The sequence below is a fragment of the Dama dama genome, chromosome 4, assembly GCF_033118175.1.
Source record: "Dama dama isolate Ldn47 chromosome 4, ASM3311817v1, whole genome shotgun sequence".
Lineage (NCBI taxonomy): Eukaryota > Metazoa > Chordata > Mammalia > Artiodactyla > Cervidae > Dama > Dama dama.
Window position 1 is genome coordinate 11,694,154 of NC_083684.1, and position 22,707 is coordinate 11,716,860.

The following is a 22,707-nucleotide window of genomic DNA, read 5'->3' on the forward strand; positions in this document are numbered from 1 at the left end:
ACCCCACATCTCTCTGTGGGCTTTTTTTCTACTCAAAGAAAAAAAAATTGTTCTTTAATTGGAGGAAAATTTCTTTACAGTGTTGTGTTGGTTTCCGCCATACAGCAATGCAGTTCAGCCCCAATTATGTGTATGTCCCCTCCCTCCTAAGCCTCCCCCCCCAACCCAGCCCACCCCTCTAGGTCATCACAGAGCGCGAGGCTGGGCTTCCTGTGTTCAATAGCACCTTGTCACCAGCTGTCTATTTTAGGGTTGGTACTGTGTATATATGTCGATGCTGCTTTCTCCGTTCGTCTGTACACCTTTCTGAATCTTGGGGTGGGGGGTACCGGATTTATTTTATCAGCAACTTCTGCAAAGAAGGGGCTTCAGATGCTTAACATGTTTCATTAAGAACCTACCTATTAAAATATTCAAAACATATAGCCTGTTCCTATTGAGGATATAATTATGCAGTAGATTAGCTGCTGTCCAGTCTGTTGCCTTTAGACCACGTCGTGGATGTTTCCAGTACTTACCTAAGACATAGGGCCTGTTTATTAAAGAGGCTTCAACTGTGTATAAAACTCGAACAGTCAAAAGTAATGGTGTCTTCTGAAGGATTCTTTATCATATGAATTTACCTTTAGTCATCTATTATTTATTTCAGCTATTTTATATGCCATTATAATAAATATTATGACAGAGAAAGCTTTTACGCTTCAACTTATTGTACTACTCTCTACTTGCCTGCAATCCTTCAGGAAAATGTAACCATGCTTTACCTATAGTTAACGTAAATCATCACTTACATTAGGATGAAAAATTCACTATGAAAAAAGGCTCTTTCTTCAATAGCCAGGCGTAAATGCCCGATCATGTCGGCTGCCAAACTCCCGTGCCATTTGCCATCCTCTTAAACTGTTTTTAAGCTGCAAAGTGAATGCGTAGCAGAGAGGGAAATTGGAAGGTTTTCGAATAATTTTCCCTCTCTTGTTAGTTTCTGGCAAGATAAGCATTTTTTTTTATCCGGAGTGCAAAATACTGCCAATTACTGTCTAAGCATCTTTAATAGTTTTACTTTACATGGTGCATAAGTCATACACCAAATTAAATAAGCCGTTATCTGGTGCAGTTTCTCCTTGAATCAGCCTCACAATCACCTATAGATATTGAAACAGTTATTTTATAAATTGAGTTCCAGCAATCCAAGGCAGAAATGTTGACCTATGTGTAATGAAACAAGGATTGTCATGATTTTCTCATTAGGCATGTTGATCACTGTATTTTGGAGGGAAGGGCGGACTTTGGGTGGGGGGAGCATTTGTGGACGCTCAGGAGTGAAGGTTCCTGCTTGATGGTTGATCTGAAGGTCAGGAATGACAAGGTCAACCCCTTTCCTTCAAGGCTCGAAGGAAAACCCAGGGCTTTGCTAAGGGTCATTTCTGGTTTGATTCCCTATTTTGTAAATTGGACTCTTCTTTAAGAGCATTTTCCTAGTTAAAGGCACAAAGGTGTACAAATTGATATAGGTGTGGAGAGCCAAGAGACTATTAAACTCTGCCTTCTCCTTGGGTAGAAATGCTGTTTCAGAAAGAGCACTTATCAGAACATCCTTTTGTTAAAAAAAATATTCATTTATTAACATTTTGGCTGTGCTGGGTCTTAGTTGAAGCATGCAGGGTCTTCGATCTTCGTTGCAGCATGCATGACCTTTAGTTGTGATGTGTGTGACCGTTAGTTGTAGTATGCAAAGTTGTGCATGTGGGATCTAGTGCCCAGACCTGGGATCGAAAACACAGGCCTCCTGTATCGGGAGTGTGGAGTGTTAGCCACTGGACCACCAGGTCAGTCCCTGATCAGGGCATCCTTTTTATCTTTAGGCTTGTTCAAGGTTGGGCAGACTCCCCATCTCGCTCGCTCACGATGCTGATTTGGGTTGCTCTCCTGAGGCGTACAAGAGCCAAAAGGAGACGCAAGTCCCTATCTGCTCCTGCCTTTCCCAGCAAAGAGGTTGACACCCACAGCCGCAATGACATCACTTTCCTAATACTGGAGAAATGAGTATTGTGAAGTCCCACATAGGGTACTGACAAATTACGGAACCAGTGTAGTTAGGTCTGTGTTGCAGTTCAGTGAATAATGTCATGTCAATGACGCTCATCGCCAGTGTCTCCCGCTGCTGTAAATGTGACAACTCCTATTTAAGGTTTCAGAACATAAAATCAGGAGCAAGCATATGTAAAGTGGAAGGGCGAGAGGCATCAGCATAATGCAATTAAGGCACATTGGATTAGAATTTGCAGGGTGCCATTAGCAATAAGCTCTGAATGTACATTATTGTCTTGGTTACATTTTCTCCTTCACTACTAGGCTTCTCTTGTAAATTCTAAGTGTATGAAATAAATATGATGTAAAATAGACACAAACAAGAATATATAGAGGACGTTAATTTCTTGATAGCTTTTCAGTGTCAGGCATTGAAGAATATGAGAACAGGGCTAGAGCCAGTAGTGATAATCCAGCGAAGACACGAGTGTTGGGACCAGTCGAGTCTCAGTTCGAGACGCAAATCAGTGTCTAGGCAGTGCCGCTTTAAAATGTAAAAGCCTCTGTTTTCTAGTCTGTGAAATGGGGGAAATGATAGATACTTCAAAAGACTTTCCCTATGACTCTTCAATGAAAATTAAATGCCAAGCATATCATGTGCTCTGCTCTGTCACTCAGCCATGTCCGGCACTTGGCGACCCTGTGGACTCTAGCCTACTTAAGTAAATTTTGTGAAATAAGGAAAGACTGCAATTGATAATATATGCCTTATGGTTGAAAAGCAAAGAATCGGTGTCATGTTCTAACAGTGGTTTTACAAATGATGATAGTTGTTATTTCTGTGCCTCGTGCCTCGTATGCACCATGCCTAATCTTCACCCTTACCATTTAGTGCAAACGCCCATTTCAGCATGAACGCTGAGGCCCAGCGCAGTCACACAGCTCCCCTGAAGTCAGACAGCCAGTGCTGTTGTCAGGCTGGACTGTGGCTCCTCCTGGTCAGCCTGACTGCTGTCCCTGTGGGTGATGGCATCTTCCCTCTTCTCTTTAAGTTCCACACGATCCCCGTATGGTTCCTTTGGTTTTAGGCAGTGTCACGCCTGAGTTGTATTTGGCTAATTATAGTCATACATTGGTATGAGGGGCTTCCCTGATGGCTCAGAGGGTAAAGCATCTGCCTGCAACATGGGAGACCTGGGTTCGATCCCTGGGTTGGGAAGATCTCCTGGAGAAGGAAATGGCAACCCACTCCAGTATTCTTGCCTGGAAAATCCCATGGACGGAGGAGCCTGGTGGGCCACAGCCCATGGGGTCACAAAGAGTTGGACGTGACTGAGCGACTTGGCTTTGCTTTGCTATCGGTATGAGAGAGCAGTCTTGTGTAACAGCGAGAACCCCCTTGATTCTGCACTTGTAGACTCTTGAACCACTGAGACAGGTTTTGGGAACTTAATAAAGAACAACCCAAGAAGACTCGTTCTGGCGAGAGTATCAGTGGACTGTGCCACCGCCTGGTGTCCCCTGACTCCCAGGAAAATGGAAGAAAACTATGTGGGTTGCTTCATCACTCTGTCTTTTGGCTGAACCTGGGGGTGGCTGGGAGCAGTTGGGCGTCTCAGCTTCTTAGACGTTGCCTGATGCTTCATGTGTGGGCTGCTACCTGTGCATTCCTGCTTTAAAATGATGGGTACCAGCATCTGTAGAGAGAATTTAAGGTAAGTTTGCATTCCCCTTTTACCTGAGATGATAAACTTGTGTACACTCGTGTGGTCAAATAAAAGAGTGCGGATTTGGGGAAGGGTTGGATAGGCATTTTATAGCATTTAAAGATTCAAAGTTTAGTAGGAAGTTGTCTCTGTCAGCCAAAGCTAGGTGGGGGGCTGGTTGGCTGGCTGGCCAGCTGGATAGATGGGTAGATGGGTAGAGAGGAGGGAAAGGGGGAGGGACATAGGGAAAGCTAACAGTTAATATTGGGGTGGTGGCATTGTAGATACTTTTTTGTCTGTATTCATCTGTCTTTTCTAAATGTTTCTATAACTAGTGAAAGTATGAAGCAGGAAGTGGCCTGAAATGAGCCTGGAGAGTAGAGAGGGCAAAATCATGGACTGTGCGTTGGTTGTTACTATTTTCTCTTCTTGCTGGGCATGTGGAGGGCTGCACATTTTTGAAGCTAGGCATAGCCGCAGAACGTGCTCTGCCAACAAAATGTTAGGAGAAGCAACACCTGTCACCGCAGGTGGGAGCTCATGACATTCCGTGTGCAGCCATGTTCTCTTCCCCACCCTATAGAGGCTGGTGAAGTTACAGAGGATGGAAACACCCGCAGACTCCACCTGCCTGGGCCCCTGGCCAGTCACAGTGACCGTAGCCCCACTGACCTGGGAGGGACATGAGGCATGAACAAGTCATAATCCTTGGTTTTCTTGTGACATTGAGGTCTGGGGGCTTCTTCCTTGTTGAAGGTAATCTTGACTGACACAGAGGCACTTGTGTGAGCCACACAGTAAGGGATCTGGGTCGTATCTTGTTGGCCATTCCAAGCTACAAAATGTTTTAAGCTAGGAGTATGTGTGTGTGCGCGCGCATGTGTGTTGCGAATCTAGAGCGCAGAGACTGGCCAGACAGGGTCTGAACTTTTTACGTCCTGGATGGCGTATGCTGATTTAACATCTTAGTTGAAAAATTCAATGGTTTTTTAGTGGTGATGGAAGAGTTCTATATCTTGAATGTGGTGATAGTTCTATGAAATTCTGCATGTGATAAAAATGTCATAGAATTATATGCATAGATATTTCAAATAAAAGAAAATGAGTGCATCCCCGAACTGGTGAAATCCAAGTAACATCTGGAGTCTAATGAATTACTTTGTGACTATGTCGATTTTCTGGTTTTGATGATATGCTGCTTGGATCAGTCTTCCCCTCTGGGGGATGCTGGGAGATGGGTATGTGAGCATTTTCGGGTACTGTGTTTGCCACTTCTTGAGAGTCTATAATTCCTTCCAAATTAAAGTTAACAACAACAACAGCAGAAATGAGTTATACCAAGAAAGCGGATTGTGGTCAGTCCCAAATTCATAGACTCAGCAGGAAAGCTCACATTGGCAGATGGGGCCTCTTGCTTTCACCTAGCAATCAGCAGTTTATCCCTCAGAAATGCTCTCTGTTTGCAATCCGCCAGCCCCTGCCTTCTCATTTAGAGCACGTCCCACGATAAGAACATATCTATCACGTTGTGAAGTTTGTTAGACAACCAGAAGAGCAACGCCCCCCCCCTAACACACACACACTTATCCGCACATTTGTGCACCCTCTTCCTAAAAGCTGTGTTTTCCCTTTACGGGGCTTAACCAAACTGCACGCGCAGCCCCTCTGCATTTCTCAGGGTCTGTAGCAGAAACAGGAAACCTGATACCGAGGGCAGGGGGAATTACCTGAGTAATTGGGTGTGGACTTGAATCACTGTCCCCAGGAGCCCAGTAACCCACCGCCTGTGGATTAGTCTGTTGAACTACTTGATGGCTTGTGACCCCTCGTTCCCCCTGGATACGTATGTTCTGATTTTGTTCTTATTGGTGGTGGCAGCCCTGTGCTTTATCTTCCAGCAAGGGGCAAGGTGGGGGGTGGCGGGGGGCAGTACCAGAAGACAGCTTACCACGTGCAAACGGCACATTAGAAGAACACATCGGCCCATTTGGCCACACCATCGCTTTCATTGGGATTTTCACTTTGGGGTCACCATCTGGGAATGTTCTCCCTGTTTTATGGGGGAGGAGTGTACATGCATTCTCTTCTAATATGTAGCCAGCACATTCCTTGGGGGTTTCCATCAGGGACTCAGCTGAGACGAGCAATGTCTATCTTTACCACCCCTCCGTTAATAGGAGAAATATCCTGTTTTCCTCTTGTGATCCATTCAAAGCTCCATAAGATTCTGTGTTGGCGACGAGTGTCGTGCTCTGCGCCAGGGGCGGCTGGGGCCCGGGGAGCAGGATGAAGGTGAAAGGGCACTTGAGTTGCCAGCACGTCTGAACATCAGAACCAGTAGTTGAGCATTCAGGAGGCATAAGAATCTATGGGGAAGGGAAGTTAGCCATTTTGACAGATGTCCCACTCCAAAGAATTGAGCCACAGATAAACATCCATCACGCAGACAGAAAGCTGGAGGGCGGGGGTGGGTGGCTTGCTCCCCATCCGGAGTCCCAAGCCCTCTGTACAGGGTACGGCATCACTCAAGTGTAGTCCCTTCTCCTGGTGGCAGTTTTCCTTCATGTGGGATGAGGGCCGTGGCCTTGCCTTACCATGAGCCCTCCGGTGCTCATATTCCCTGATCTGAGGAAGCTCTAATGAAACCCACGTGTTGGCACTCTCCTCTTTTCTTGGATCAGGTTAGCTGCTTCTCCTTCTTCCAGAATCTGCAGGTGTGTGCAGCTGCTGCTGTTACCTGAGGAATTTAAAATCCACTTCGGCCAACTTGCTTTTGCCAGACTGTTGGGGTTTGGGGAGGTCACTGAATTCCTCTCTACTGCCTTTGCTGAAACTGGGCCCTGTTAGTGGCAGGACCTGGATCCTTCAGGATCCAACAGTGATCTGGTACGACGAGGTCTCCGGGGGGAAGCCTCACTTGTCGTGAACACAGTTTCACCCACCTTGCTGCCCTGTCACCCTCCTGAACAACCATTTATTACACAGTGGCCTCGGGGAGAGAGCTTGTCACTACGGGCATCTTCCCTCCTCCAGTTAAATTGATGAAACACCTTCTGTCTTCTAGGCAGGCTGTTAGGCGTTTTGCACTTAGCCTCACTACTCTGTGAGTAGATAATGAGCGTTTATCATTTACAAGTGAGGAAACTGAGGCTCAGAAAGGTTAGATGGCCCAGAGTCTGTGTGTATTCCAGCTGCGTCGGCCTGGTGTTCACTGTCCAAGGCCTGGGACTCGGGTCGCAGTCCAGGACTTTGATGGCCAAGGTGAACTGCTGCAGACACAGTAAGCATCTCAGCACAGCTTGTGTGTGCGTCCAGGTGGAGGGTGTCCTCTGCCGAGCCATATGCATCCCCTTCATAGCATCCGAGCCTCATGTGATTCTTGCTCGTCTTACTTCAGCATCGCGGTCTAGACAAGGATTTCCAGGTTCACCACTTATCTTATGAGAATCCACTTACCTGAACAGGCAGGTAGCCTGGCCATCTGTTCTGAGGAGAGAGATCTAAGAAGTGGTAGCATTTCAGCCCACACAGCAGAGTCCAGCCAGACTTAAAAATCAGGAGGGCCTGGTAAACACAGGGCCTGTCTGAAAGGCATGGTCTTTCCAGAACTGTGCTGGGGGCCATGCAGTGGAATGGGGTGGCTTCAGTGACTGCTGTAGGGCTTCTGGTGTGTCTCCAGGAGGGAGTTTGGGCTTCAGTGTCAGACTGACTTGAGGTCTCACTAGGCACACTTCTTAGCTCTGTATTCAGTCTCTTACAAGATGCCACAGTGTAAAATAGGCCAAATAAAAGGTATCCCTCAGTCGTCCTGCGGGTGACATGAGATGATGCCTGTCAGTGCCCACCCGGTGTCACCTGAGGTTAGGCATCAGGAGCTCATTATCATCACCCGCGTGTGCCTCACATCCACAGAGTTCACAGGGTCTCTAAACCTGGCTCGTCTGCGTTTCTGAAGCAGGGGATGCAGAGCTGTCGGGCTCCGTTGGTATTACCGAGTTTTGCCTGCCTTTGTACTCTCTGTCCACGCCTTGTGTTCCATTTTTGAGGCAGGCTTAGTGGAGTCATTTCAGAGCCCACACGGCAGCTTTTGAGATTCCCATGTGGCCTCTGGTGTTCTTGCAGGAGGTGGGCCTCGTCCTGGTGTACCCCTGTCATTATAGTTTCTTTTAGGAGGCACTTCCAGAGGAGATACGTGAGCCTCCGGACTCTGTGGATCCTGTTTCAGGCGCTGAGTCAAACGGCACAGCCCCTCAGCCTGGAGTTTTAGCAGAGTCCCAGCCTCCCATCCTCCCTAAACTTGGCAGTAAAAAGCCCCGTTCTTCTATTCATTCTGATGATTTATATTCTCTCTGGGCGTCTAATATTAAACAGGGGAATTCCGACATGTTCCATAACACATTGACTGTAACTTGATACCATGAACTAAACTTGCTGTTATTTATCATTTCTTTTTATTTTCTCTCATTCCAGCACAAAGCCAAGGTAGAAGCAATGACCCTGGACCTCGCTCTGCTCCGTAGCGTGCAGCATTTTGCTCAGGCGTTCAAGGCCAAGAATGTGTGAGTGTTCCAGAGGAGGGTTATAGATCATAATATCTCGCCATTGTAATGTCTTTATCAGATGAACACAACCGGGAAGACGGAAGGCTATTGTGCTGTCTTGGCGTCCAAACAGGAGGCTCATTTATACTGGCCCGGTCGAGGTGTACCGTATTTTCTTGACTCTGAGCCCCCCTCATTATGAGATGTGTCATCAATCTCCTAACAGCCTCCCAGATAACACGAAAAAGATACTACTAAGCACCAGTAAAAAGCGACCTCATAAAAGCCAGCTGATTGTAGGCTGCATCCTGATCACAGACGTCTTCAAGGTACCTCCCAGAATCGAGGAGAAGTTATATTTTAATTGCACTTAGGAAGAGGTCAAGTCAGCTCTCTGGTTCCACAAGGGGGCCGAACCTCAGAGTACGGGGAAGAAGGTTTTACTATTTTGCAAACCTGCGATGGTTTTACGTGGCACAAGGACACGGTTCCAAAAGTGTGGGCTCACATCTGAGAACTTCTGTTTTTCCATTCTTTCTCAAATTTTTCAAAAATGCCTGAAGGAGGGAGCCTTCGCTGAGGACTGGCAGATTTTGTTTTTTGGCCATCCGTTACCAACTGCCTTCCCTAACAGAGAGCAAGCAGCTCTTAAAGCCAGAACTGAGGAGAGTGGTGGTGGTTAGCTTCCTTTTCATTACAATATTTTGTTTCTAAGTGTTTATTTTTACAGTTCCCTCTGATTTTTTTTTTTTTTTTTTTAGGGCAGGCAATACTGGTTTCTCATTTAACATAGCGATTTAAATTTCTTTAACAAATCACTTCGTTTAATTTTTCTTTTCCAGTGAGTTGATTTAAACACAAGGATTAAGTTAATAATAGTGCACGTGGTGCCAAGGGTAAAATAATTCCGCAGTCGGCACCAGAGTCCCCGAGTTTGGAGTAGGCTGATCAGTGACAAGCAGTCTCAGGGTTGGCCTCTGTCAGGGTTGCTGTTTGTTTGTTTGTTTTTTTGTTAGGGTCGCTGGTTTTAACAGTTCTCTGCGGAGGTGATGGATGGGAGGGGAGGGGTCTCAGACCAGATGTTCAGATGGCCCGACTCCTCAGTGCTGTCCAGTGGCCAATCCTTCTTTCTCCTTTCGTTTTCTCACTTGTTCTTTTTAGACAGTTGAGAAGTCTGTCCTCTAAAGCCCTTTCTGGAGCAAGCCTGAGTCCTTGAGATTGAAATGTCGAGTCAGAGTGTTTAGTGAGATCTGCACTCGCCCCACCCCGACCCCAGGGGCCTGCCCTGTGGTCCAGCGAATAGCTCTGGGTGTCATCCCCAGGCCAGCAGACCTCGGTGAGCCCTACTATGCGCCCTCTCGGCAGGGATTATAACTGCCAGCCCTCGCCAGAGCTCCCAGAGAACCTCACGTCAAGACAGAGCTGTAGCTCTTTAAACATTTGCCCTTTCCTCCCTTCATGATTCATTTATCCGCTTGCTTCTTCACTTAACACGCGTTTAACACATGCCTCCAAAGCCCCAGGCTCTCTTCTCAGCTCTGGAAAGAGAGTGGTGGCTGGTGGAGGCCTAGTTAAGCTCACCCAAGCCATTGTGTGAGCTGCCAGCAAGCAGGCAATGTGTAACTGCTGGCAGCCTACTCCTCGACTTAGTATTTCTGCGGTTGTTTGGGAGAGAGCAGCAATAATAATATCAACCATAGCAGCAATAACAGCTCGCTTCTCGAGAGCTTGTTCTGAGCCCCACACCCAGTACCTCTGTGTGCTTTCGCTGGCTTAGTTCTCCAAGCAGCCCTCAGGGTAAGTGCGTCACTGTGTCTGTTATGCAGTGGAGGAAAATGAGACCAGAGAGGGTGCCTTATCCGAGGGCACGCGGCCAGCCAGCGGGGTCGCTGAGGCTGGGCACCCTGGGCAGCCCGCCTGCCTGACCACCTTGCTGCACTGTCTGTTGTTCTCAATGAGCGGGAAACCGAGATCCGAGACAGTGAGTGACTTTCGCCGGGTGTCTTGCAGGTTGGTGGCAGGGGCAGCTTTTCCAGCCGCTGTGCCTCTCCGCTTCCTCCCCGACACCACGCCGCTCTCGTGGGAGGTGGGACGTACCGCCTCCTCACGCTCCCTCCCGTCCTGGTGTCAGAGCTCGCTGGAAGGAGACGTTTAGCCGGGGAGAGCCAAAGGTTACATAAGAGGACTGCCTTCCAAGTCTTAATGGGACCATTCGTTTTTAACCATTAAGTAGTTCAGAAATCATCAAAGCCAACTGCCTTCTGTGATCACCAAGCCCAAACTCTTGGGGAAAAGCAGTCGCCCATTCCTCCCTAATTCTGGATTTTAGCAAATGAACTCTGAATTTCTATACTCCTCGGTTCAGTAACAAAAGTAGTTTTCCTCTTAGCCAACCCTGTGCCACGAACCTCCTTTCATTAGACTCTCTAGGGTCCAGTATTTTACATGGACTGAGAGAAATAGGCATGAAAATCCCACACAACTTTCCCTTTGGAAGACCAGCAGGGCGAAGTTTTCCCTGGCCAGGCAGATGACAGCTCAGCACTCACAGGTCTGTGGATTCTGAGAACCGTCAGAAGCGAGTTCAGGTGTCGGTGACTGAGCTTCCAGAAAAGCACGTGTCGTGCTCTTCCTATCTCCAGCTCCCATCTTTGACTTTAAGGTCTTCTTGTGTGTAAGACATAATGGCAAACGAAGGAGAGGCTGCCCGTGCCGGCCCCGTTCCTTTCTGCGCCCTTGGACTGAGGAGAGGAAAATCCCGTGCACTGAAGTGCCCCGTGGACGCTCGCACTTAGCAGGCTGTGCCTGCGAGCCCGCCAGGAGCCCGCGCTGCTCTTTTTACCGCGTGTGCCCCCTCGGTTCACGCCCCGGCCCGGCGGCCTCCCCATTCCAGGGCCGGCAGCAGTGCTTGTGGCCCAAGCCTGGAGGAGGTAGAAACAGGTGTAAATGCGGACCTCTTTAGAAGATGCAGCTCATGGTACAGATGAGCCAGTCTCCTTCCACCTTCTGCCGGGAGGGCGGGTGGCTTCAGCCTCTTCTTGGGTATTCTTGGGCGGGTGGTGGCATGGGGAGGGGACTGAGCGTTTTCAGAATGAGCCCTGCTAATGGTGATTATGCGAATCATAATTCCTCTCTGACATTTGTTTATTCCGTGCAAGGCAACATGCTTGGCACTTAGGCCCACGTTCTCTCTCTAATTCCTTACAGTCATCCCCAGGCATGACTCATTTTATCTTTGTTTCCAGTGGAAAGGCTCCAGCTTCTCACCGAGAGGCCAACTCTCTTTCCTAACTTTAGCAAGTGGCAGATCCTGAATTGGAACCCAAGTCTGTCTGAATCCAAAGCAGCCCCGCTTCCTGTTCCACCTCACCTTTCAGGTGTTTTCTTCAGTGTGGATTTCTGGATTGGTAGGAATTCCTGAGGACCAAGTTACTCAGAAATTTAGGGGCCAGACACCGTTCAAGGCAGTGGTATTCTGTTCTCTCTCAGTCTCCTTAAATCAGAAATCAAATAAGGTCAATGCCTCTTAACCTATATGTTTTCCTTCAGTTTTTAAATGTCTTTCTTTCTTTCTTTTTATTTAACGCAGCATATTTGTTTCAAGGACAAGTGTGTCCTCTAGAGTTTTCTGTGGTCTGTATTTCAGTGACTGAATCCCGGTGGTGTCATTCAGCTGGTTCTTTTGTCTTCTGTGTTTCCTGTGAAATGGTAGCCAACACTGAAGGCTTGGTCAAATTCCTGTTTAAGTTTTATTTGGCAAGAGTGGTCGGTAGATGGTGGTGGTGTCTTCAAGCCAGTTTTCATTAAGCTCTGCAGCCCCGACCGACCCACCCCTGCACCCGTGCAGTCTGTCTGCTCGCTCCCCCTCGCCCCCTGTCCCTCCTGTCCCTCTGCAACCCCTCTTCTGGGTGGTCAGCCCAGGAGGTCTCAGTGCTCCCAGGGCACTTCCCCCTAGCGTCAGTGGTGGTAGTGGTCGGCCAGTGTGTCTCAGGTCCAGTTATTTTGGGGCATTACTGGAAAGTTCCAAACCAAAGCCTGTGGTCAGTCCCAGCCAAACTTGAGTTTTGCAGGATATTTTTGTTGAAACCGCAGTCCTGGAGAGCAGCCAGCCTTGGTGCTCCTGCTGCCCGGCTGGTCAGGGCCTCTGTCAGAATGCGAAGTGCTTGGACCCTTCCTGATGATCCCCACCGAGTGTCAGGGTTCTCTGCAGGGGGCTCCGGGGCAGCAGGGTGTTGTCTGGGACGCCTCTGCACAGGTTCAGCCGTGGCGCTCACTGCTTAATCTACCGAGAAGCGTTCATTCTGAACAGGCCCTGTGACAACAGTTCAGGGGCTGCTAGCTTCTGTATTTCCTTTATCAGATACTGTTCTATGGTTTGAGTTCTATATATTCCTGAAATAATGGACACCTGGATTCCGGTTTTGAAATTTGAAGTTTCAGTGATGGAACATAATAAACGAAATTTATTGCTTGACTTTCCATTACCAATCAGCTCTTATAATATTATCTAAGGTCTTTGACTCATCATAGAAATTAATGGAAGTTGATCATAAGATAATTTTAAAATAACACTTGTAATTCTAAAGATTTCTAGAACTTTGTTTTCATTGTGGATCTCTACTTTCCTGTTTCAACTTTCTATTTCCAGCAGAATTTAAGGAAATCAGGCTTTATTTCACTTAAAATACTTAAAATACTTTCACTTAAAAATTGGATAGTAGTGTTTAAAGAAAAATCAGAAGAATACTTTTTCAGTTTCCTCTTTGCTGTTTATACATTTGAGGGAGAAATCTTAACAAAGTTATTTATTTTCACTTTTTAGAACTTGAAAGTTCAGGACATTCAGAAAGTACTAATCCCAGATTTAATTTTCTTGGATTCTTATTGCCAATTTTGCTGTCTCCAGTCCTTCTACAGAAGTGGGTGGTCTATAAATTATAAATAAATCCCAAATTTTGAGGGCTAAATTACCCTGCAAGACCAACGTGTAAATTACAGCTTAATCTTTCTTCTTCTCCTCAGTTTGGTTTTAAGAGTAATGTTTTAGCCCATGTATCTCTGTTACTTTTTGCTCAACATGAGAAATCCATTTCTGGTTTGTGTAACAGAGTATCATGTTGCTTTGCTTTTCTGAACAGTTTGAAAACTAAAAGAAAAGAAAAACAGAGAGCTAGATTTTTTTTTTAGCTGTAATAAACTCTCTAATTCTAGATCTTAATTATGGTGGCTTATGAAAATTTTTTCAAAGTCTACAAGTTGATTTTTCCCCATCCCCTACATTTTCCACCTTGAGGTATTAAAAAATCATACTGTGAAGCATTTATGTCTAGAAACATCAGAGAAGGCTTCCATCCACAGTAGATGTTTTGCCTTCTGAAGCTTAACTCTTTAGGCATCGAATGTTCTTACATAATTCTATAAAAAAATATTTGTAAAGCAGATGGTATTCTGTCATCCCTTATTAAACAAAAATACGAATGCAGAGAGTGTAGTGCAGGAGTCAGTACACTTTTCTGAAAAGGTCCAGCGAGGAAGTACCTCAGACTTCTCTGGCCATAACATTATCTGTGTCAGTGGTTCATCTCTGCCTCTGTAGCCTGAGGGCAGCCATGGACAGTATTTACATGGATGAACATGTCTGTGTCCCAATAAAACTTTACTTCCAAAAGCAGAAAATGGGCTGGATATATCCGAGGGCCATAATGTGGCAGAATGTGCCCGTTATCGTGGAGAGAACAGAGTTTTGGGGGATTGATTGCACTTCGACTTAAATCCAAGCTCTGCTGTTGACCAGCTGCATGGCCTCAGGCCCTGAGCATTTTGGGGGCCTCAGCTTACAGGTTCGTGTAAAGTAGGTTCTACCACAGACTTTTCAGGTCTGTTGAGAAGAGGAGGTGCGATGCCTGAGATGAGCAGACACATCTCAGTGCACTGTGCCTGACAGTGTGTGTGTGTGTTCCGTCTTGATCCTTAAATGACTCGAGAGGCTTTTATGAATATGTCCAGTATGATACAATGGAAATAAGATAGATTTCTGCCCAAACAGGAAAAGAGGCTTAAAGGGGGCTAGTCAGACGTGATCGTAGAGGAAGTGTGAATCCAACCAGTAATATAGTGGACCTGGGGACTTACCTGGTAGTCCAGTGACTAAGACTCCACTTCCCAGTGCAGGGGCCCAGGTTTGATCCCTCATCAGGAAACTAGGTCCCGCACGCTGCAGGGAAGATCAAAGATCCTCATGCCACAACTAAGACTCGGTGCAGCCAAACAAGTAAGTACTTTTTGAAAAACTGGGCCTGGAAATGAGCTTTGAGATCCCTCGCAGCCAAGGCAAGAGAAGACACGAGCTTCACCTTGCCCATAAACTGTGTGCATGACCAGCCCTGAGCAGGAACGCTGTTTCTGTGGCGGTGCTCCCCAATCACAGAACGCTCAGTCCTCTGTGTACCCTTCCCCCTGCTCTTTGTTGCTCTTCGCAAAGCCAGGACTCGAGGGGGTACTTCCCCATTCTCTTTTGGAGCAAATGGGTAGACTTTGCCATTGCTGCTATTGTTTCCCCTGGTTTTAGGCAGCTTTCCAGATGATTTGAGTGGCCTCAAGGGCAGCTTGCTTTGAATAAGTGAGAATTACAGTGGGCCACAGTGAAAATAGTTAACCTCTGTATTGTGAGATACCAAAGTACTCCATATGCCTCTTCTCCCCTCCTATTTTGGCTTATTTTTAAAAGTTTTTCCCTTCATGTCATTAATTATTTAGTGTTTACAGCAGTGCCAGGAACTGGGCTAGACATTGAAATTAAACCATTTGCCCTCTCGCTTCTCCTGTGCCTATCTCTCTCTTAAAATAGTCGTGAAGCTTAAGGATTTTTTTTTTTTTTATAACTTTGTGCAGTGCTGACTGTCTTCAAAAACATATCCTTACTGAAGAAGAATGGTTGTTAAATTAATTAAGAGCCATTTTGCAATTAAATGTGTTAGGGGAAAAAAAATTTAGTGAGCCTTTTTGCCATCATTAAAAGTCATCACTGCCAAGGAATACGTGAAACTGTGTTTGAATTAACCACAGCGATGTTTGCAAAATAAACAGTTTTGATTTCCCAACAGAATTCTAGGTTCAGCCATCACTATCATGTTTCCGGAAGTCAAAGTGATATATGTTAATTGAAGACAGAAATAAAACCTTCCCTTCCAGGAAGAATAAAATCCCAGCTTTGGAGAGTACATACGGTTACTCTGTGGTCGCCTCCTCCCTCACCCACCAGCCCACCACTGCACACATAGCCAATGTTAGGGCTTTAATACCAGCAAATAGGATGAACTTAGTTGCTGGTGTTCAGCATTGATTACTTAAAGCACTGGACCAGAGCATAAGTTGGCAAAGTTTTTCTGTGAAGAATCAGATAAGTAAATATTTATATAAATGAATAACTATACCAATGTTTTTCCCTTCATGAACCAAATGGTCTCTGTAGCAGCCACTCAACAGTGTTGAGTGTCTCTTGAGTGTTGAGTGAAACTGTGGTAATGTGGAAGTGTAGCTACTGATAATGTGTAAATGATTGGACAAGACCAGATTCCAATAAAACTTTATTTACAAAGACAGGAAGTGGGTTGGATTTGGCCTTTGGTCTGGGGGTTGTGGTTTGCTAACCTTTGGTCTAGAATCTCCTTGTCCCTTGAAATGTAACTAATTTGAAAAGCATCTTGCCTCATTATGAGAAACACATTCCATTTTTGGGTTTTCTTAAGTTTGGTCCAGATAAATCAATATATATAGCCAGGGTTGTGGGCATGGTTCATTTCAGTTCTCTGAAGATAGCACTGTGTGTTCCTTAGAGGCTGAGAGAAGAGATAAGAGTTTGAATAGAACAGTGTGCTGTGCTGAGTTGTGGAAATGCCACTATACGGGAATGCAGGCCAACTAAGACAAGCAAGTTTTATTTAAATAATGAAGACACCGAAGCCCTGCCTGGGACTTGGAACTGCAAAATGATGATGGAGATAGTAATTGCTAATATTTATCACCTGTTTATTATGTGTCATGCACAGCTAAGCACTCATCTGCCATCCCAGTTTATCCTCACAAGGACTTCATGGGGCAGGTCAAAAATTGTAGAAGAAAGGCAGTGTCTTATGGTTCAGCCTAATATGATGCTCAACCACATTTCATAGATCAGAGATTAAAGATCTTGACCCAGCTGATGCCAGCTAGTAGACTGTGAGACTAGAGCTGAGACCAAACTCTGCTCTGTTGCTGAGCTCTGCTCGATAGTAGTGTGGGAAATCAGAAAGCTCTGTCTCATTTGGAAATGCGTCATGTAGGACACGGTGTCTTTGAAGGAGTTTTGTCCTATTGGTAGGACAGATGGCAAACCCTGCCTGCTGGGAAGGTGGTTAAGGTCACTTCAAGGTTGCAGGGGATGCACCTTCCAGCCAGTTTCCTGTCATCAAGAGGAAATTGCGTTGCTGAAATACTGGTAAAATAGGTTAAACACCACTCACGAGAAGAGAGGTTCATCCCCTCAATGAAGTGGTCAGGAGGTGTTTCTCCCAAATACCTGTATATGTCCCTGAAGTGTATATAAGCAGAAATGGCAGCAGTTGTCTCTACGTTTACTCCAAGTGTCAACGTTCATTTCCCCTTAGCTCCTACTTGTTTTCCTAGTGACACTGATCTGGTAGACAGTGGGTGACCAGAGGGTCACTTTGCAATTCAGACATCTGAACTGCCAGAGTGGTTGCTCTCAAATGCAAACCCAGCCCTGATCCTTTCCTGCAAGTAAGACCCTTGGGTGGCCTCTGGAGGCTGGTCCATGCTGCTCCTTCATTTATAGATCAGATTGTCCCAGCCCTGTGCCTCTGTGTTCTGCTTCGCTGTTGAGCTTCTAAGTTGTGTCCGACTCTTTGTGAGCCCATGGACTACAGCCTGCCAGGCTCCTCTGTCTGTGGGATTTCCCAGGCAAGAATACTGGAGCAGGTTGCCATTTCCTTCTCCAGGGGATCTTCCTGACCCAGGGATCGAACCCACGTCTGCTGCAGTGGCAGGCGGATTCTTTGCCACTGAGCCACCTGGGAAGCCGGAGGTGTTACAGGTTTTGCCTCCTGACTCAGGGCCTGTGCCACTGCCCCCCACCTGCCCCTGACCTGCTCGCTGGTTGATTCTGTCGCGTTCTCTGTGGAGCCTTGCTTTTCCCCTCCTCTTAGGTCCACACTGTCATTGGATTGATGAGTCACTTGTGGGAGCATCGACCACACACCCAGTCATCGGGCGTGGAGTACTTTGGGCACGCTTTTTTTATATATTGATTTTTCTTTGTTAGACTGAGCCCCAGAGAAGCAGAAACCTTGGCTAATTCATCTTTGTCTTAGCTCTGAGGCCCTGTTCCACACCTTAGTAACATGGTGACCTTGGCACATTCCTTCATCTCTCTGATCCTCAGTTTCTTCATCAGTAAAAGTGGGAGGTGACGGTAGTACCTTTGTGGGATGGTTGAAAGGTTTAAGTAACAAAGTGTTCATGAAACGTAGTACCTGAATACCTAGTAAAGATTTAATGCATTTCAGATCGTAACATCATTTTTGTTGTTGTCATCATCATCATTTGCAGGTGTTAATTTTACTGCCATAGCGTAAGCTCCAGAAAAGGAGTGGATGGATGGGTGGGTGGGCGAGGGTGAGGGAGGGAGGGAGGAAAGGAAGGAAGGAGGGAAGGAAGGGCAACCAGAAGTGGAAACTCACTGTTGCACTGCTGACCTAAACTTTGATTTTAAGGCACCAGTTCTTAGCCATATGAAGCTCTTGCCTTGGTACCTCCTTGGGTGGCATGGAGGTTATATGTTAGAACGTCTTGGGAAGCAAATTATAAGGTAATTTTGTGTAATAGTTATTTCAGGTAGAGAAAATTCAGCTGCCCTTCTAACCAGGAGTGGACTTGAGCCGCATGAGCAAGCTGTTCTCAGACCCACACAGGCACGGACACAGGAAACTATTGTTGTTAAGGTTAATGTCTGGTGACTCTCAGAGAACTCTTGGATTATGTAAGACTCAGAAAAAAAAAAAGTGTCACAGTGTCTGTGGTTTAAAATTGTATTTTCCAGCTTGGCTGGCGAATCCAGCTCGGCGTTCCTCCTGATACCTTCTAACCACCTCCGTTGGCACATTGGAATTCTCCTCTCCCATAATTGACATGTTGGGAAGTTTTGTTTAAACCACACTGAAATTGCATTTTAATAACCGGGGGCCCGTCTTTCTCCCCCCCACCCCCCGCCCCACCACCCCCAGTAAATTGTTGAGAAGTTAGTTCTTGTCAGCCCAAAAACTGGAATACACATTTGAAATACATCACCAGTGCTCCACTGTGGCAGCCGGCTGAAAATCCCCGAGGAAGATTATATTTTTAGTTGATCCACTTGTCACTGCACTGTGTTCTTAATATTGTGAGTCATCGGTTTTCTTCATTTTGTGAGAAAGTCCTCAATATCTCGTCATCCCGAGAAATACAGACAGAGCCTCTCAATTAGTGGCAGAGTTCTTCAATCTGCCTTCTAAGCTTCAAGTGTCATTACCGTTCAGTCACCGACTCATCATCAAACAGGTATTTGAGCTGACATTAAGAAGTAGTTGATAACCAGAAACTGAATGAAGAAAAAGGTGGTCTCAGAGGTACTGGTAGTGGGTACAAGAAGTGCAGGTCGGCCAATGATAGAGGTTTGGGAGGCAGACCTCAGCAGAATGTCTCCGGCTAAAAGCACATCAGTGCCTAGATGTCTCAGATCAGCAGACTCCCGAGAGCATGTCCCCGTGTTCCCAGAGTGGCTTTATGTGGGACCAGGTGGAATCTAGTAATCCCTGCATAGAGGTCAGAGTATTTAACCAGTCTTAAATTCTCATATGCTAGGTTGCTTCTATATATTACCACTGTTGGAAGCACTCTGAAGCTGGCCTATACATACTTCTTTTTGGATCTCTCATTTTCTTAAGATCAGTTCTTGGAAGAGCAGTACCCGGGTCAAAGCACATGAGTATCTTTGAACACCACTGACCTGTGACGTCAGGTTACCCGCCAGAAAAGTGACACGTAATTCTCATCTCTTGGTCAGACTAGGCAGCACTGTTAAGACCCGAAGTATTCTTTGTAAAACTTGCATCTATTTAACTGCAGTCAAAATGTTTTTAAACGTACAACATTTCTACTAGTCAGGGAGGTTCGTTTTTTAGCTGCTTTGCCCTGTCACCTGAACCCGTCTCAGCCACGGAGAGGAGAAGCCACTTCTCGGTGGGGGCAGGAGAGAGCTTCGCTTTCCTCCTTGATCGGGGTGGAAGCGTGGTGTTGCTCTGGGTCGCTGAGCAGTGGGCGGGGACTGAGCACTGGCCTGGCGGTCAGGGAGGCCCAGCCTTCCCCTGACCATCATTCCCTGGGTCAGTCTGAGCCTTGGGTGGTGGTGCCCTAGGCTGCTCCTCGGGTCTCTCAGTAGCAGAACCACTGCTGCAGCCCGTGACTCTCCCTATCTTTCTGGAACTTTCCTGACTCTGCTCTGACACAGGAAGCAGGGCCTGTGTGGGGCCTCCTCCCCCATATGGGGGAAGACTTCACACTAATCTTAGCCAAGAGCTCGCTATGACCTTTAAAGACCTGGGCACCAAAGAGATTTCAGTCTCGGGCTCCTTAGGCCCATCTGACGCTCAGGTGTCTCAGACCAAGCTGACGTGCCTTTCCACTCATCCTGTGGACGGGTTTTCCACGCCGAGTGGCGTTCTGCATCAGGTCCACTTCTGGTTCCTTTAAAGCTCATCCTCCCCAGTGCTGTGGGAAGCATGGGCTTGCTGTTCGGCAGCCCCCGGGCCGGCCAGTGGCTTCCTGTCTCACCTTTCACATGGCATGGTTTTTGATGCAGTCACACTGGCCTTCTGTTTGGTTCTAAAGTGCTGCAGTCCACGGGGTCACAAAGAGTTGGACACGACTGAGCAACTGAACTCAACTCAGCTGCCTTTATGATGTTTTTTTTTTACGCAGATGTTAAAGCTACTTCTTATTGCTGTTTTGTGGGTATTTCTTTTGGTATTCTGTATACATGTTTTTTTATACGAGTTCTGTGGCCACCAAGATGGTGCATGCCTATTGTAGAATATTAGGGGGAAAGAAGGATAAGCATAAATATGAACATGAAAATTGTACAGTTTCCTGGCTCTCCATTAGTTTGTCTTTATTTCTTGAAATATTTTTACTGGGGAGATTTTCAAATACACACAAACAGAGAAGAGGTAAAATGGACCTTCCCAAGTCTTTCACCCATCTTCTGTAAATATACGGTTAGTTTTGTTCAGTCTATAGCCCCTTCTTCCTAGATTATTTTAACACAAATCTAAGATGACATAAATACCCATGAATATGCTGTGACTACCCCTCTATTATCCCCACTGTCCATATTTTAGAATATTACCTTCTGGTTTTTTTTTACTTCCAATAGAATTATAGGCATTCTATGTGAGAAGCATTAAATATGCATGTGTATAAATATATTTTTAAAATATTTTTGAAAAAATGTCTCATTCCCCAATATTTTCCATGGTCATTTAGTGGAGATAGTAAATTAGCAAAATAATACCTTAGTTTAGAGAAAGTATAGTGAATAATATGTCGAGGAATGAAACAGATTTAAAAAAAATTTTTACCTAATCTTTTAACAAATGGCTAAAATTCACAGGGTGAGAAATAAATTCAACTTGACATGGTAAAATTCTAATAATAGGCTGAAATAGTGTCACAGACTAAAACCACATAGCTTTGTGTAACCTAGCAATTGTCTAAAAAAAAAAAAAATGCACCCTTATTTTCTCTGGACTGACTCCGTCTAGCTTGAGTCCCAGTTTCCATCCATGAGGACCTTGTAGGAAAGAGGTGGACGGGCTGAGGGGCTGTGAACCACAGCTGCACCTGTCGGGGGAGGAGGGAGAAGCTGGAGGTCATTTAAGTCATCGTGAGAATGTAGAGCAGTCTTCTCAGAGCCCAGGGAGCTGGCTTTATTTTTAATTCATGTTTGATTTATACACTTCACACTGCTTTGAAGTATACAGTTCAGTGGTTTTCAGTATGTTCCCATTCAAAAAGAAACTTCATCCCCGAACCATTTGGCATCACCCCCCTTCCTCCCTCCCGCGCAGCTCCTTCCAGCTTTTGACAGCCATGCATCCTTCTGTCTCCCACTTTGCCTGTCCTGCAGACTTCACGTGAAGGAGTCACGCAGGGTGGTGGTGTCGATGACTGGCTTCTCTCAGCCAGCGTTGGTCAGTCTGTCATCTTCATGGCTGAGTAGTGCTCCACCGTACGGGTAGACTGCACTTTGTTTATCATCAGCGGATGGTTGGGCCGGTGGTGTCCACTTTCTGGCTGCTGTCAGTGATGTTACTGTGAACCTTATGCTGCTTCATTCTGCCCCATCCCCTGCCCCGGGAAGATTCTGTGATACTCGGAGGCTGAAGGTGTCAGAAGCTAGGCTGGCGGGGACAGTGAGACCTCACTTTGGGGAACAACATTCCTCCCAAGACCCTTTCTGAGCCCCTCAGAATGTGTGTCCCCTGGGACAGGCCCGGTGGTCTGTAATCACTAAGGAAGCAGGTCTCCTGGGGAGAAGTTTTCCAGAGCACACCTCTCATGGCCAACAAGAGGCTGAGTGACCCTTGTCTGGTTTAAGAAGAGGGCGTTAGCACAGAGTGACAGCCCAAATCCAACTTGGGCTCAATTATTTTGTAAAGCTCTTTGTTGATCTGACCTCCCGAGACCCAGGGAGTAATTCTAACCAATCAGTGCTGGCTCCCCTTTGGCACCAGAGTCCACTTGCTTTACAGCTGATGACAGAGGGGGCCACACGGCTCCCCATCTGAATTAATCCTCAACTCTGGGGCCGCTTCTGCTGTTCCCTGGCCAGGTTGTATTTCTTCATTAGCCGTTCCCAGGGCCCAGGGAGCCCCAGAGGGTGTCAGAGCACATTAATTTTTATCATAACGCGGAATCCTTCAGGTCTGAATGGCAGCACACGGCTGTCAGGGGCTTTCTGCACTCCATTACAGCCCCATATATCTCTAGGCAAAACAGGAGAGGGCCCTCATTGGCACGGGGATGTACAAAATGCATGAGGCGTTTTTATTGTTTGAGTGACTTGACCACGTGCTTCAGCACTCTCCCCAGGTAATTTTTCTTTTTTTCCTTTTGTCCATGTAAGCCCACCTCTGCCACCCCGCATCACTTCCTCCCTTCACTGTAACTGCAGAAGGTATTTTTAAAACAAGCTCTCTGCATAATGGTAATGAAATCATCATCTGGTACCTGGAGCTCTTCTATAAATATATAAGAGATGAATATTCCCATGGTTTTTTCTTTTTCCAGCAGAATGGATGCCTCCACAGTATTGCAGGAGTCTGTAAATAATGACTTTG

The 22,707-nt window shown here is 46.3% G+C and overlaps 1 protein-coding gene across 5 annotated transcripts in view; it reads left to right on the top strand.

Annotated features, from left to right (window-relative positions):
- Positions 1-22,707, top strand: part of WWOX (WW domain containing oxidoreductase) — an 886,744-nt gene that overhangs the window by 216,816 nt on the left and 647,221 nt on the right. For all 5 annotated transcript variants that reach the window (XM_061138077.1, XM_061138078.1, XM_061138080.1 and 2 more), the window contains exon 6: positions 8,205-8,293. In XM_061138077.1, coding sequence (XP_060994060.1) covers positions 8,205-8,293 — 89 coding nt within the window. The remainder of the gene's footprint in view (positions 1-8,204; positions 8,294-22,707) is intronic.